At 37.1% G+C, this 14,632-nt stretch overlaps 5 protein-coding genes across 9 annotated transcripts; 1 reads left to right on the top strand and 4 right to left on the bottom strand.

Annotated features, from left to right (window-relative positions):
- Positions 1-3: 3 nt before the first annotated feature.
- LOC135072711 (tubulin-specific chaperone C) lies at positions 4-2,038 on the bottom strand. Its single transcript, XM_063966739.1, has 3 exons — positions 1,937-2,038; positions 1,514-1,607; positions 4-1,460 (listed from the first exon to the last, which is right to left on the bottom strand). Exons 1-3 carry the CDS (start codon positions 2,036-2,038, stop codon positions 484-486), a joined length of 1,173 nt encoding a protein of 390 aa, XP_063822809.1. The 3' UTR covers positions 4-483.
- Positions 2,039-2,049: 11 nt separating this feature from the next.
- On the bottom strand, positions 2,050-2,595 carry LOC135072713 (protein CEBPZOS). The gene is made up of 2 exons (XM_063966741.1): positions 2,411-2,595; positions 2,050-2,180 (listed from the first exon to the last, which is right to left on the bottom strand). The coding sequence occupies exons 1-2, from the start codon at positions 2,538-2,540 to the stop codon at positions 2,050-2,052; spliced, it is 261 nt and encodes an 86-aa protein (XP_063822811.1). The 5' UTR covers positions 2,541-2,595.
- Positions 2,596-3,211: 616 nt separating this feature from the next.
- On the bottom strand, positions 3,212-7,042 carry LOC135072698 (spondin-2-like). Of its 3 annotated transcripts, none has more exons than XM_063966708.1 (11): positions 6,875-7,042; positions 6,347-6,511; positions 5,855-6,069; positions 5,415-5,618; positions 5,076-5,282; positions 4,677-4,940; positions 4,438-4,603; positions 4,286-4,370; positions 3,905-4,070; positions 3,731-3,827; positions 3,212-3,346 (listed from the first exon to the last, which is right to left on the bottom strand). In XM_063966708.1, the coding sequence occupies exons 1-11, from the start codon at positions 6,921-6,923 to the stop codon at positions 3,303-3,305; spliced, it is 1,662 nt and encodes a 553-aa protein (XP_063822778.1). In that variant the 5' UTR covers positions 6,924-7,042; the 3' UTR covers positions 3,212-3,302. The 3 variants fall into 3 exon arrangements, with proteins under 3 accessions (XP_063822778.1, XP_063822779.1, XP_063822777.1); XM_063966709.1 differs by having other exon boundaries at positions 4,286-4,373; positions 4,447-4,603; XM_063966707.1 differs by having other exon boundaries at positions 4,286-4,373; positions 6,875-7,041.
- A 210-nt stretch (positions 7,043-7,252) lies between these two features.
- On the bottom strand, positions 7,253-10,186 carry LOC135072699 (spondin-1-like). Of its 3 annotated transcripts, none has more exons than XM_063966713.1 (10): positions 9,929-10,186; positions 9,594-9,805; positions 9,324-9,515; positions 9,042-9,248; positions 8,703-8,960; positions 8,450-8,618; positions 8,274-8,370; positions 7,836-7,983; positions 7,576-7,672; positions 7,253-7,486 (listed from the first exon to the last, which is right to left on the bottom strand). In XM_063966713.1, exons 1-10 carry the CDS (start codon positions 10,113-10,115, stop codon positions 7,446-7,448), a joined length of 1,608 nt encoding a protein of 535 aa, XP_063822783.1. In that variant the 5' UTR covers positions 10,116-10,186; the 3' UTR covers positions 7,253-7,445. The 3 variants fall into 3 exon arrangements, with proteins under 3 accessions (XP_063822783.1, XP_063822782.1, XP_063822780.1); XM_063966712.1 differs by having other exon boundaries at positions 8,235-8,367; XM_063966710.1 differs by having other exon boundaries at positions 8,235-8,370; positions 9,929-10,185.
- A 712-nt stretch (positions 10,187-10,898) lies between these two features.
- Positions 10,899-14,270, top strand: LOC135072695 (engulfment and cell motility protein 1). Its single transcript, XM_063966704.1, has one exon. The coding sequence runs from the start codon at positions 10,989-10,991 to the stop codon at positions 13,215-13,217; it is 2,229 nt and encodes a 742-aa protein (XP_063822774.1). The 5' UTR covers positions 10,899-10,988; the 3' UTR covers positions 13,218-14,270.
- The last annotated feature ends 362 nt before the right edge of the window (positions 14,271-14,632 follow it).

Below are 14,632 nucleotides of genomic sequence, written 5' to 3'. Positions count from 1 at the left end.
GAATGTTTTATTAAATATTTATTTCATAATTTATTCAATTTAGTAAATGCTACCGTAGGCTTTATTGACATTTAACTAAGCTGTTTTCTTCATTGATCTTTAGTAGAGAAGATGCTAACAAATCTATCTACTTACAATTTTCTGAAATTTGAAATTTTATTCACAGGCCAAATAGATGGTAAAATTTATAACATACAATTTTTATATATAAAACTATACAAATTGCAAGAGCACTTTAATATTTATTAGTTTCATTGTTAGTACTTAATAAGTGTTGGTTCTTAGTAAAAACAAAGGCAATATTTTTATATTACAAAGATGACAATTTAAGCAGTTCCATAACTTTGAATCCTAATCATTGCTTGCAAAGAACTCAGAAAATTTTTCATAAATAAATTGCATAATGTTTGTGTACCACATTAATGTTATAATGAGCACAAAGAATTTCATAGTGAAATCCATTTTTTGTGCTCTGAGTGTTTCTCACAAGGGTGGAGTTTTTGCCCACCACTCATCCCAGTTAGTTACTCTATGCTTGACATCCAAAACTGACCAATTGGGAGATGGAACATCAGGAGCCAGCCAATTGAAGTCATCTAAACAATCCCAATTATTCACTTTCTTATCTAGAGATGACATGTTAAAGTGTTTCTCCAAGTCTTCATAATACAAGTTGTATGGTGCAGTCCGAATTTCAGAACAATCCTCAACAATTCCTTTACTCGTCACATGGAGGTAAACGTCACATCTCACAGAACTATGCATGCGAAGCTGTTGGCAGGCGGCTACAATTTTCGAGTTTGTGCATTTTTCTACGAATACAGACGAAGTCACTGGTCCAGAAAGCACTATGCAGTTATCTAAATTGCTCATGTGTAAGGTGCCCATAACTCCTTTCAGGGTTACTGTACAATTTTTTAAGTTGCGCAGTGTCACATCCCTCTGAAATAATTCATCATTTTCAAGAGAAAGCACCTTATTTGAGAAGGAGTCAAAACCAAAGAGTTTCTCATCCCATTTATTGCTATCTGTCTTGCCAGCGCCGTCATTTTCATCTAACGAACTCTGCTTCTCTGTATGTGATTTGGGCAACTTCTTCTTAGAGAAACCAAACTTTTTGCGTGGGACATAAATATCTTCTAATTCATAACATTTAGTTTGCAGATTTTGTACAATACCCAAGTATTTGCGCATATTGAATTCTTTCAAGAAAAAGGAGGATGTGACGACATACTTCTGTAATTCATTAGCTTCTCGTTTGATGTTGTCGAAGTGGGAAGGAAGGACCTTGGCTTCCATTGTTGGTATTTGGGACAACATGTCTTCAATGTATTCAGACTTCATTTTGAAGGCTCCAGAGAAGTAATCCTCATTTTCGTCGCTAGCATCTACCTGTTCCCTGGCCTTGTGTGCCTTCTGTAATTTTTCTAGTCTTTGTGCATCTCTCTTGCTTAGTCGTTCTAATACGCTGCTTTTGTCACTCATTTTTTTAACAACTCCTCAATCTTTTTGTTTATATCAGATTCTGGATTAGCAGCCTCTTTCAATATAGCTACAGTTTCACGGGACAATTTCCTGGTGTCTGTGTGTTTAGATCCTTGATCAAACTGAAATAAAAGTTAACAAAATATAAATCTACTGTAAAAAAATAACTTGAATGTAATTATAATTAAAAGTAACAAAATCTAGACGATCAAACCTTGATGATTTTATATGACAGGGAAGCGAATGATAATGACCAATGACACTAATTTTATACTTTTTTATGGTGACTGAAGTTTAGATTTTCTCCACAAAGGCAACTGATGATAATTTTGTTACGGAACATCTTTAATTGTTTTAGATCAATACAAAACAACACAAACATGCAACACAAAATCCAACCCAGTTAATAAACGTCAGTGACCACTAATACTGTAAAGAAAGTAATATTGACCTCTTTAAGTAGCTCATCATTTGGTTTGACCACCTTGAACAGTGCATAAGTTATTCCGCCAATGGTCATCACCCAAAAAGTGGCTCTAATAGCAATGCTCATCTCACCGCTTTTTATATTTTCCCTTCGTTAGTCCAAACTTTCAGGTCCAGCTCTCGCGTCTTGTGGTCGGCAATTCTCTCACCGAGTTGATAATAGCCTTCTAGAACTAAGTTGTAGTTCTTGTACATGTACAAGCGGAAATCTGTAATGTAAATAATAAAAATCTGGAATAAGACCCCGATTGACACGAAATAACTAAACCAAAGCAGCCTTACGTCAGGCACGAGTCAGGTGCGACTGAAAATGGCATCTTTGAAAGTGTTATTGATCAAACACCGCGATTATTGGTTAATTTAGGACCACATTCCTTTAATAAGGACATAAATAGTAACATTCTTTGTTCCTCAACGTACAAATAAAATTGAAACTTACCCCTCTCGGTATTCAGCTTGTACCACAATCCGTAAGAAACTGCAATACCAAATGCTTCTGCGATAAAAACAGCCTTTAGAGTTGTACCGATAAATCGTTTATAAGTCGGATTGGGCTGTTTAGTTAGCATAATAAAGGGAAAATAAAGATAATTCCATGAAAATTGCTGGCAGAAAAGCAGAAAAATGCAGCAATGGGATCGGATGGATGACGTCAACTTTTTTTTTTCAGTTTACTATGGTTTTGGACCAGCTTTAATTGGACACTTGGCGGTAAACAATAGACAATCTGACTAACCTCTAATCCATATCTGTGTGACTAACATTGGGTCACACATTTTTAAGACACTGTGTTTGCTAAACTTTACTATTAATAATTTTATTATTAACTGTTAGCAAAAGGGAAATCACCTCTCCTCTCTCCTCAACTATCGTTACGTGGCATCATGAACAACACGCAGCCAAAAGTGTCATGTCACCATAATCAGAGCCCCGATTACGGTAATTTTTAACGTCTCCAATCCAGACACGCTTCTCGATTCTGCGATACGATTGGTCAAAACAGCTGACGTACGCTGTTGAACGACCAATCGTATCGCAGAATCGAGAAGCGTGTCTGGATTGGAGACGTTAAATATTACCGTAATCGGGGCTCTGAATCTGAAGGTACTACGAGCTCTACCACAGATATGGATTAGAGAGCTCTACCGACATAACTCACGCGTTATGCATTACTGGGCCAGATATGATTTCTTCTCATCTCTTTACTGAGACAAAAATATAAATGAAAGACCTTATTGTTTTGTTTATTTTAAATCACATTCACAAATAAAAAAATGTTAAATCATTAAAGTATTTCATCAAACATGAATGAAAGGATATTCCCGACTCGTTTATTCATTTTCATCTTCGGTAATATCGGTTGCTTCTGTTTCTTCTGAAATGCAAACAAAGACAAAATTAATATTATGAATGTTTCTTTGTTTTGATGAACTACATTGTAAAATATTCACACAAATGTAGTTTATAATAAAACTAGCTTTCCGCCCGCGGCTTCGCCCGCGTGGAATTTTGTCTGTCACAGAAAAACTTTATCGCGCGCGTCCCTGTTTCAAAAACCGGGATAAAAACTATCCTATGTTCTTTCCCGGGACTCAAACTATCTCTATGCCAAATTTCATCAAAATCGGTTGCGAGGTTTAAGCGGGAAAGCGTAACAGACAGACAGACAGACAGAGTTACTTTCGCATTTATAATATTAATATTAAAAATATTAAATAATATTAATTAATAATATTAATATTAGTTGGGACTACCGTACCTTCGACTGTTTCTTCAGTGCATTCCTCTTCACAATCCTCTATTTGAAATGTTTCCATATACAGACAGTTCTTAGGAACCTCCCTTTTTTCGGAGTTCTAAAAACATAAAATAAAATTTATTTTAAGTAAAACTTTCATGTAGGCGTCAAATATTTTAATGCTCATTTACGCACCGGGCTACCATATTTTATAACAACGCCATCGACGATGTGGTAGCGATACTTGAAGCGCATGCCCACCCTCTTTCCCTCCTCACAGGGCCCGTCACACGACCAGTCTTCCCAAGTAGTCATTGGGCAGCTCTGTGATGAATCCGGATCTAGAGCGACTGTAACTTCACTAAAAGAAAAGGTATTTTATTGGTATTTTATAGACAAAACAACCACAATGAATACCAACACCAATACTACAAAAATATGAAAGAAAAGCTCATCATTTTTTAAGTAAAAAATAAAATTATCGAAAAATAATGTCCTTTTTATAATACTTAAAGATACTGACACTTACTTTACTCGTGATTATAGCATTTTTTTACCGACTTCTTAAAAACTTACGTCGTAGTTGTTGTGTTGGACTCTATGGAAGGAGATTCATTAGAATTATCGCCATCCTCCGGTTCCTCTTCAGTAATTTCTTCTTCTTCTAAAATCAAATCAAAATGTAGTATCCCCAAACTTTTAGAACAATGTTATTCGAGTTTTATTACCTTCTTCACCTGTTATGGAGTTTTCTGTCGTGCAACTCGGATTTGGGTATGTACGAACGAGATCAAATCGCACCCTCGCAAAGGCTTTTCTTTTCCCCGGGGGCAAGTCTTTAATAAGGGCCACGGTGGCAATTGGTTGCGGTGGTGAAGTCTCATCATTTGGGGCCTTAAAATATGAATTTCATTAGAACAATTATTAAATTAAATTCAAAATAATATTACCATTTTAAGAACCTCACCTCGAATGTCTTTCCACTGTCAGTCCCAGCATCACAGGGGTAAAGGTTTAAAGTTACAGTCTGTGCCCATTCGCTTCTCTTATCGGGCGTTTCTCTGCATAATTCCAAATCCGCGACTCCAAGGAACCAATCAGGAGACGGCATGATGCCCGTCACCAAAGAAACCAAGTGATTGTCTTTATTGGCACGGAAGCTTGTCACGGTTTTATGGTTGGTCTTAGCGGGTGCTGTTGCCTTTATGACAGTGCGGACGGTGCGACCGAGCTGGAGATATAGTAATTATAATGCATTATTTATTTATAATAATAATGAATACTCTCGAATTCTTGGCTTGCATTGAATTTAATTCCATCAGAAATTGAGATTTCATAATATTTGAAAAGTTTGAGTTTTAATTACCTCTCGCTGTATTTCAACTTCCAACTCCGTCGTGTTTCCCTGTTCAGCCAGCATCTTCATGCCAGCGCTAGCTTCCGAGTCATACTTGTAAACGCTGAAGTATTTGCTATGGGATGCCCCTACCACATCACTGAACCTGGCCTGCTCTTGAAATATGGGGAACATTTCAGTGTGCGTGTTGTACGACCACATACCTTGGAAGGTGAGCTAGAAACAACGGTTAATGAATTATTGGAAATAGTAGCGAAAATGGAAGCAATACTTTTGTGATATTTTTATGGGGATACCTAAACTACACCCACGTGCAAAGGGGCATCAAAATCTGATGTCTGTTCTTACCTGATACCTCGCCTCCATGCACACCTGGCAGTTGTCATTCTGCGTGGGCTGTATATCGTCGGCGTCTCGTTTGTCTTCGCAGACTCGCTTCGAGAGCGGGCCTTTGTTCGTATACCAAACGTCGGGCTTTATAGCTACAATAGCGTATATCATCACGCAGTGGTCACCCACCATGTTTTCTTTCCTCGGCGCAATCCATAGAGCCTAAAATATTTATTCACGTAATTAAACAATTAACTGTAGGTGCAATAAATTGATCCAAAATACTGAATTCCAAATTAAAATAACTCTTTAATATTTACAATCACAATTAAAAACAATCAACAATTAAAATTAGACTATTTTTGGGCTTATACTTCGGTTCGGGACATAGTTATTTTCGTCGCGGTTGTTCAACGTTTTTACGAATCAATAAAATTAGTAGTTTTCTAGTTAGTTACATTCACGGATGTTTTTGGCGTAATATCCGATTGGATCACGGTGTTGTTGCAAGGCGGGCGAGCTTTTCCCCCGGGCGAGTCGGGCGATGGGTGCAGACGGCCCGGGTCCAAGCGATGTGGCTTTCGCGAGTTTAAATCGTTTTTAACCTCGTCTTCGCGAAGCCATATGGTGAACCCCATGAATGTTGTCTTGTTATCTTTCGAATATAATCGAACTGAAACATACGATTAGCTCACGTGATTCGGAAATAAGTTAACTTTAGTGTGCTTGAAATCAAATTACGATCTTAGAAATGTTCATGGTGCCACTAGCTTTGTTTAGTTTGCGACTAACTAAGCATCAGTTAATGACCATTTAATAGACATAAAACATAGACTAAAAACAGAAATTACTTATTATAATCAGGCACAAAAATTCGATTGAATTCGGGACTTGTACTGGAAGCTAGCGGTACTTTCGGGTAACCACCATTGATATTATGATTTACTTACCATTATATCGGCGTAGAGGGATATACAACTCGGTGATGGTCTCTATTTCTAATGCGAATCTATCGTCCGGCGGCAAAGGATCGGTGTTGGTATCAAAGGGTCGCCGGTCGCACATTTCATATTGGCAGTAACATTCTTTTACTACAATCGATGCTAAGCAAAAGCCTGAAAAATAAAAAGAAATGAAAGTGGATCGAAAAGGTCTTAAATTTTTATATTATTTCCGAAGACCGAAAACACGGTCCTAAAACTAACGGTTTGGATTATCTGAATTAATCATCGTAGATTTTAATATACCCCTTTGCTCTACATTACCTACTAATTTTGAAGTCATTTCTATACCTCTTCATATTGAGCTAGTAGGTATTGGCTACAATCTCGTCTCTTAAAAGTTGTTCATTTTGAAAAATAGATAAGTTACTTTTAAATCAATCTACGCAAATTAATTCAAAGATTTAACTTACCTTTACTTAATTAACCAATCACTTGAACACCAGAAATAGTTAAATAACATAAGCTTTAACTTACCCAAAATCAAATAAAAAAATAGTTTTGAATTAATCACTTTTCTTGACATCGTTATGCGGAGACTAAAAATAAACTTTGAATTTACCACCGCCGGCTATATTAGCGGAATGTAGATGGTTCTCAATTGGACGACACTGCACAACTGTTCCATTAATAAGGTTATTTAAATTGTGTGTCACAGTTCATTATTCATCTCCCTTTAGCCAATTTACTTCGTCGCAGTGTACTAATTCGCACGACGCGCGATAATGAGCTTTATTCCAAATTACATGTGCAGTACTTGGTAATCAGTTGCTTTTTTTCCTAAAATAGGTAGGATCACCACGAAAACAATACCCAGAACTGGTCGATTCGTGTAAAAATCATAAATAAAACATGTTTTCCAATAAAAATGTAATCTATTTAGACTTCAGAGACATCATTTTATAGACCACTTACTTAAGAGCTGATAGGTAATTCACATACTTACTACTGCGGAATAACAACAGTTTAGATTAATACCTAGATTACATTGAATGAATTATTCTTATTTGTTATTTTAGGTAGATCTCTTTTCTTCGACCATATTTTTTTACCAGATACCACGGGTAGGTACCATAACTCTCTTCTGGGCTGAAATTAAAATGTAATACGATAACATAATTATAAATAAAAGATATCAAACGTATTGATAATAGTTGCATAGGCACAAACTTACTTACCAGCAATATCATCTTCATTTACCGAACATTTTTCTTCACACTCAATATTTTCAAAGGTTTCGAAATGATTTTTGCAATATTTTGGAATTTCTCCATGCTGGAATTAAAATAATGGTCACATTTGAGATAAATTATAAAATATTTTTAATCCGGCTTTGAATTTAATTTTGTAATAGCGAAGGTCTCGTTTAAGTACCTCAAGGCTCATAAATGTGCAAGACTATTAATCTATACTATAGGTACTATTTCCATAAACTTACATGAGGTGTTATATGATTTCGCACCCTCCATTTGAGCCCTTTGATCTTGTTGTTCTCACAAATTCCTTCACACTGGCTCCATTCTTCCCAAGGTGTCATTGGACAATCCTCTGAAGATTCAGGGTCTACGCTTGGAACTATTTCCGAACTTTAAACAAAAGCGCAATTTGTAATAATAAATTAGCAAAAGGGCACTAATAGGGCACTAACAGAAATAAAATAAACAAATTATGCTGCAAATCAAGTGGTTAAAGGATTAGATAAATATTATGTTGATCAATGGATGGAAAATGAAGATGAATGATAAACGGAAAACTTAATGATGTCCCAGGAGAGTTTTGTAATGATAATGACACATGAAAATGGTCACTGTGCCAATAACTTGGTAGATAGTCTCACCCCCCGTCGTCGCTGCTATCTAGGTCTGGGTTTTGATACCTGGAAGGTTCTTCAGGTTCAGCGCCATTTGATTCACCATTTTCTTCTTCAGATTTTTCCTCTTCGCCCGTGGAATCTTCCCCACCCTCTTCTCCTTCTTCAAAAACATTTGAGGATGTAACATTATTTTCAAAAAAGCAATTCATCGATATTACTGTTACTGACATTCATGTTACCTGGTGTTTCCTCACATTCCCTGTGGTATGTTTTAACAAGTCTAATGCTGAGTATTCCAAACGGATGCACGTCTTTTATGTCTATACCATAAAAAGGAGAGTTTTTGTCGTAAGAGCTCATTTGTACCCTATTTACTGCATCTTGTGGGAATGTCTCAATATTCGCTGACTGAAATAAGTAACGATGATTACCTACTTAAAAATTTCAAAAAAAAAAAACAAAAAAAAATGTATTAAATTAATCTACACTCACTTCATAAGAAACACCGCTGTCAGTACCAGCATCCCACAGGAACAAGTTTAACTCCCTCTCCTGGAGCCAAGTGTTATCTTCTTGACATAGCTCAAACCTCGCAATGCCAAGAAACCAGTCCGGTGAAGGGTAGATTCCCACTGCCACACTAATCATGTGGTTATCTTTGTCACTCCGGAAAAATGCGTATGTCGGCATATTCATCTTTAGGTCGCCATGTCCTTTACCTTTTATTAATGTACGCACTCCATCGCCTACCTGAAAGATCAGTTAGATTACCTATTCTGTCTTTGCTACACTTAATGTAGCAGGTATCTTTAATACAAATACTTCACCTACCTTTTCTAAAATTTCTTCTTCAAGCTTGCTGGAATTTGCATGCTCAGCCAGTTGCCGTAAGCCGTCAGTTGCGACGGTACCGGGAGACCACAAAATAAAATCTGCGGTGTGGGAAGCTCCAACTAAGTCACTATATTTTGGAACCCAATCGTTCTCCGGGAAGTTCCGTGGGTGCGTGTTACGTGACCATATCCCCGTGAAAGAAATCTAGGTACAAAACAAAGTTTGTTATAAATGTGTTCATACAATATTATTCTACAAGCACAAAGCGTATGGATAAACCTCATATTTAGCTTCATCGCAGACTTGGCAGTTGTAATTTGACTGTAGGGAGAGATCGTCTGGTTGCCTTGTATCTTCGCAGACGCGTAGAGTCAACGGCGACCCATCTTCAAACCAAACATTGTCATTTTCCGCTACCATGGCGCGGAGAGTGACGCAGCCACTGCCTGATGGAGGAGCTTTCCAATACACCTAATATAAACACAGTTTAATATCCATAAAGAAGGAAAAGTTGGAGAAGACAGTACTATGAAATAGTTGCCTTCTTACCTCAACAGAATTTTTTAAAGAAGCGATTGTGTGTTCCACGGAATATAAGCATCGGTCACTGTACTTCGCAGTATTTGAAGTTTGCGGACGAATCTCCCCAGGATATTGGGTGATCATCCTGCGAGGGTTTCGCGGATCTGGCTTCAAGTCTCCTTCCGCTGATATCATGAACCCAGTAAACCTTGACGCACCATCGGTTTCTGTTATTTGAACTAATAGAAAAACCAATCAAACAAATTCAATGTTATTTTATAAATTATTAAAGCTTCAGTATCATTCATTCCTAACATAACTAAACTTTAATGAGGTGTGATTAGATAGTAAATAACACTTACCAGTGTAAAGTTGATCTGGCAAGTACGCATTGTGGGTACCAACAATCTGTAGCACGAATCTACCGTCAGCTGGAGAAGACTGTGTGGTGGTTCCATACGGTCTTCTATCACATCGAAAACTATGAACTTTGTGATTCGACATGATCGTTATAAACATAATGAACCACTTTATGGCAAGTAATTTCATTCTTAATACAATAATGTGATGCTGATATAAAATAACATTCAGTTTTTCTATGTAGCAATACAAGATATGTTTTATCTTATTGTTTGTGAATTGTGACTTATATAGCGTCCTAAAGACCTACGTAATGATTTTAATTAACAACTCGTGTTACGGTTGTATTGAACCTAATTGTTTGTTAGCCCTGTAGCTGATTCTAAATTAATCTTAACTTGTGGCCTCAATTTTATTCACATAGTTAACAGTCTTGGTAATACAAGCTATATTTACCTAAATACATAACTTTCAGTGTAAATAAAGTAAAAATAATAATGTAGATAAAGGCACAAGACAACGGTAAACATACCTAATTAAATATGAAAGTTCTAATTGCCTGTGTAAAAATACTACATTTACGAATCTGGAATACCAGACCAATGCATTTAAATAAGATCATGCACACAAAATTAACATTGTACTACGAGGATCGAACCTGCGACCTCTGGCGAAGCAGAATTCTTAGCCACTCTGCGACAAAGATGACCATCTTGCCGTAGTGAGTCGTGTACCTACATACGAATTGAACACATTATTGAATAGTAAAATCGGCTTCCAAATCAAATGATAGGTATCACATGGTCATGGTCAACCAATTGCCACTCCATAAGCTAATACTCGAAGATTCTCGGATCTTTTTAAGTTTTAAGATGTGATTCATTTTGTCGATGGTTTTGGCGGAATTGTAGAAGTAAGGGCCATGTCTAAAATTGAAAAATATACAATTGTCAAAATTTGACACAAAATTTTGCTGTCAAGTCAAATCAATCGGATTCCGTCATAATTTTGAGGTGTGGTGGAAGTTGTTGTGATTTACATTTTTTAACAAATGGTGGATAAATGTCTACAAAGCCAATAAAAATGCCGTCGGCAACCAAAGAGAAAGATTCGACCATTTTGAAAATTGCTGTGGAAATGCTAAATGCGCCCGACAAGGTGCCACAGCTGATAGAGTTCGATCAAAGTCAGCCCTTGTCGAGTATCATACAGCTCCTGTGCAAGCCGTGGGGTCTCCTTGACCCCGACAACTACGCGCTGCAGTTCTCCGAAAGCAATAACCAAAACTATATAACAGAAAAAAACCGCAACGAGATTAAAAATGGGTCTGTGTTGCGACTTGAGCAGTCCCCAGCAAAAACAGTGCAGGACATCTTGGCTAAAATCAACAAAGGATCCGAAGCAGAGCAAACCGCTGCGCTGACCAAGTTATCAACTCTAAGCAGCGATTTAACATTCGCATTAGAATTCATCAACAAAAAAGGTCTCTCTTTGATCATAAATAACATCGAAACTGGCAGATTCAAAGGCAATTGCCTCAAGTACGCTCTCGTGACGTTTGTTGAACTTATGGACCATGGCATTATTTCGTGGGATATTTTGGAAAATCAGTTCATCAATAAAGTGGCCAGTTTCATCAGCAATCAGACAAGCACACAAGACCCAAAAGTAATCCAGTCATGCCTCTCCATACTTGAAAACATTGTACTCAATAGTTCAGGGAAAAACCAACATGTTGAACAGGAAATTACTATGCCCAGTTTAGTTTCACATTTGCAAAACCCATACCAAGACAGTATCATACAACAGAATGCTATTGCCCTCATTAACGCCATATTCTCCAAAGCAGACCATACCAAAAAGAAAGCCATTGCAGCAACATTAGCATCTAAGCAAGTTCGGAATGTAATTTATGAAAATCTTATTGGTGCAAGTGAATTCTCAAAAAATGCTTCCAAAGAGGCACTTGGTACAGAATTAGCACACCAACTGTATGTGCTCCAAACACTCATGCTTGGCTTATTGGAGCCCAAAATGAGACAACGAGCAGACTCCCAGGAGCAAGAATCCCAAGAAAAAATTAAAGAATTGAGGAAAATTGCCTTTGAAAATGACAACAATTTCAACATTGAAGTAACCACAAGACGTCAATTGGGAAGCTTTTCAAAGGACTTCAAAAAACTTGGATTCAAATGTGAAATTGATCCAATAAAAGATTTCAATGAAGTCCCACCTGGGGTGCTAGCATTGGATTGTATGCTTTATTTTGCTAGGAATTATCCTGAGGATTATACAAAGATTGTTCTAGAAAACAGCTGCCGTGCTGATGAGCATGAGTGTCCGTTTGGCAAGACAAGTGTTGAGTTGATCAAGCAGTTGTGTGACATTCTTCACATTGGGGAGCCTCCCAGTGAACAGGGCCAGACATATCACCCTCTGTTTTTCACCCATGACCATCCTTTTGAAGAGTTATTCTGCATCTGTATTGTATTACTCAACAAAACATGGAAGGAAATGAGAGCAACAACAGAAGACTTCATAAAGGTGTCCAGTGTAGTCAGGGAACAGATAAATCGGGCACTGTTATCAGCTCCCAAAGGAATTGACAAGTTCAGACAAAGGATAAACCAGCTCACATACTCAGAAATCACACAAATATGGCAACAGGAACGCAACAACAGGGAAGTGTGGGAGTCTCATGCAAGGCCTATTGTGGAATTGAAAGAGAAAATAACGCCAGAAATAATAGACTTGATCCAACAGCAGAGACTTGGTGTATTGGTTGGTGGTACAAGATTCAAAAAGTACTCCCCGAGAGCACAAAGGATAAAAGACAAGTTTTGGTTTGTCCGTTTATCACCTAACCACAAAGTTTTACATTATGGTGACTGTGACGAAAAAAGTACACCCAGTTTAGAGGAGTTGGGCAGCAAGTTGCCAGTTGCAGAAATAAAGTGTGTTGTTGTAGGCAAAGACTGTCCCCATATGAAAGACTTGAAAGGGAGAAAGATAAACCTGCACTTAGCATTTTCTTTGATTCTTAAGTCAGCAGAAGTACCTTCCTTGGACTTTGTGGCACCAGATGAACAGATATTTGATTACTGGACGGATGGGATAAATGCTTTGCTAAAAGAGAAAATGTCCAGCAAATCATTTGAATGTGACCTGGAGACTTTGTTGTCTATGGATATTAAAGTTAGGCTGCTTGATGCTGAAGGTATAGATATTCCCCAAGACCCTCCTCAGATACCTGAGGAGCCAGATGACTATGATTTCCATTATGATGTATAACTAGTTAAGGACCTGGGAGTTTGGGAATAGATAATTTTAATACTTTGATACTTCTCAGTAAAATTGGCTCTAGTTTGAGATATTTATAATAGATTATCTGACTGATATCATATTTTTGGTGAAAACTTAAGATCTTCCATAAACCTAGAGGTTAGATCCTTATTCTGACAGAAATTTTAAAAACCTCTCCACAAAAGTTGATTACAAGTTATTTGTAACTTTTATGTATCACTAGCTTTCCGCCCGCGGCTTCGCCCGCGTGGAATTTTGTCTGTCACAGAAAAACTTTATCGCGCGCGTCCCTGTTTCAAAAACCGGGATAAAAACTATCCTATGTTCTTTCCCGGGACTCAAACTATCTCTATGCCAAATTTCATCAAAATCGGTTGCGAGGTTTAAGCGGGAAAGCGTAACAGACAGACAGACAGACAGAGTTACTTTCGCATTTATAATATTAGTTGGGATTTTATTAGATTATTCAAATGAGATTAGATTGTAAAATATTTACAATGTGTTTAAACCTTGATTTTTAATGGCTATGCTTATAGCTAGCGACTATGACGAATATTAGGATGTCCATTCCATAATTGGCACCACTATCTTTGCATCGCCGAAGCATTTCCGTTCTTTGTCATTCGGCGAGTGCGTAACTTATACGACGCCTACATAGCGACATTCATTTATAATGACTTAGTTAATTAATATTTTTCAATGTATGTAATCATGATATTTTCTCTTCCATGGATGTAATAATCATTTCAAAAAGACTTTTAATTGTATAAGATTAAAGCACAAAGTATTTTAAGTTTAATTATTAAGATTATTACTATAAATAAATATGTATAATTTAAAGGCAACACATATTTTATCAATTTAATATTGTATTCTGAATTTCCAATTACACTTTGTATTGACTGACTTTTATCAACTTCCATTAAGTAGTTTACATAAGTATTGTGGCCATATTCCAATATTATATTCTATTTTATATACCAAAGATCACGAACAAAAGATATTTAAAAAGTGTATGTACAAATAAATGTTTTATCTGAATTTTGAAAGTTTTTTATCGACACCAGACATCCAAGAAGCACCAGTAGGAAGGTCGAATAGCCACACGCCTAAACAATTCACTTCACATGCATGCATTTAGCCTAGGCGCAAACCACAGACTTTTAGTTGGCCGATAGGCCTGATTCTAATTTGTATTAAAAATTGGCATTTAGAGTTGACACACCGTCGATTTTTAGTTGGCCGATAGTTGTGCCCGATTTTAAATTGTATGAAGAATCGGCCAAATCGAATCCGCGTAGTGTGCGCACTCCCATACATGCCCATACTGATCAACTGCCCGACTAAAATATCCGCCGACGAAAAATCAACGGTGTGCGCATACTCTTACCAAATGGGGGTAA

Source organism: Ostrinia nubilalis, chromosome 6, assembly GCF_963855985.1.
Source record: "Ostrinia nubilalis chromosome 6, ilOstNubi1.1, whole genome shotgun sequence".
NCBI lineage: Eukaryota > Metazoa > Arthropoda > Insecta > Lepidoptera > Crambidae > Ostrinia > Ostrinia nubilalis.
Note: the sequence above shows the minus strand (reverse complement) of the source record. Positions and strands in the feature narration are given on the sequence as shown.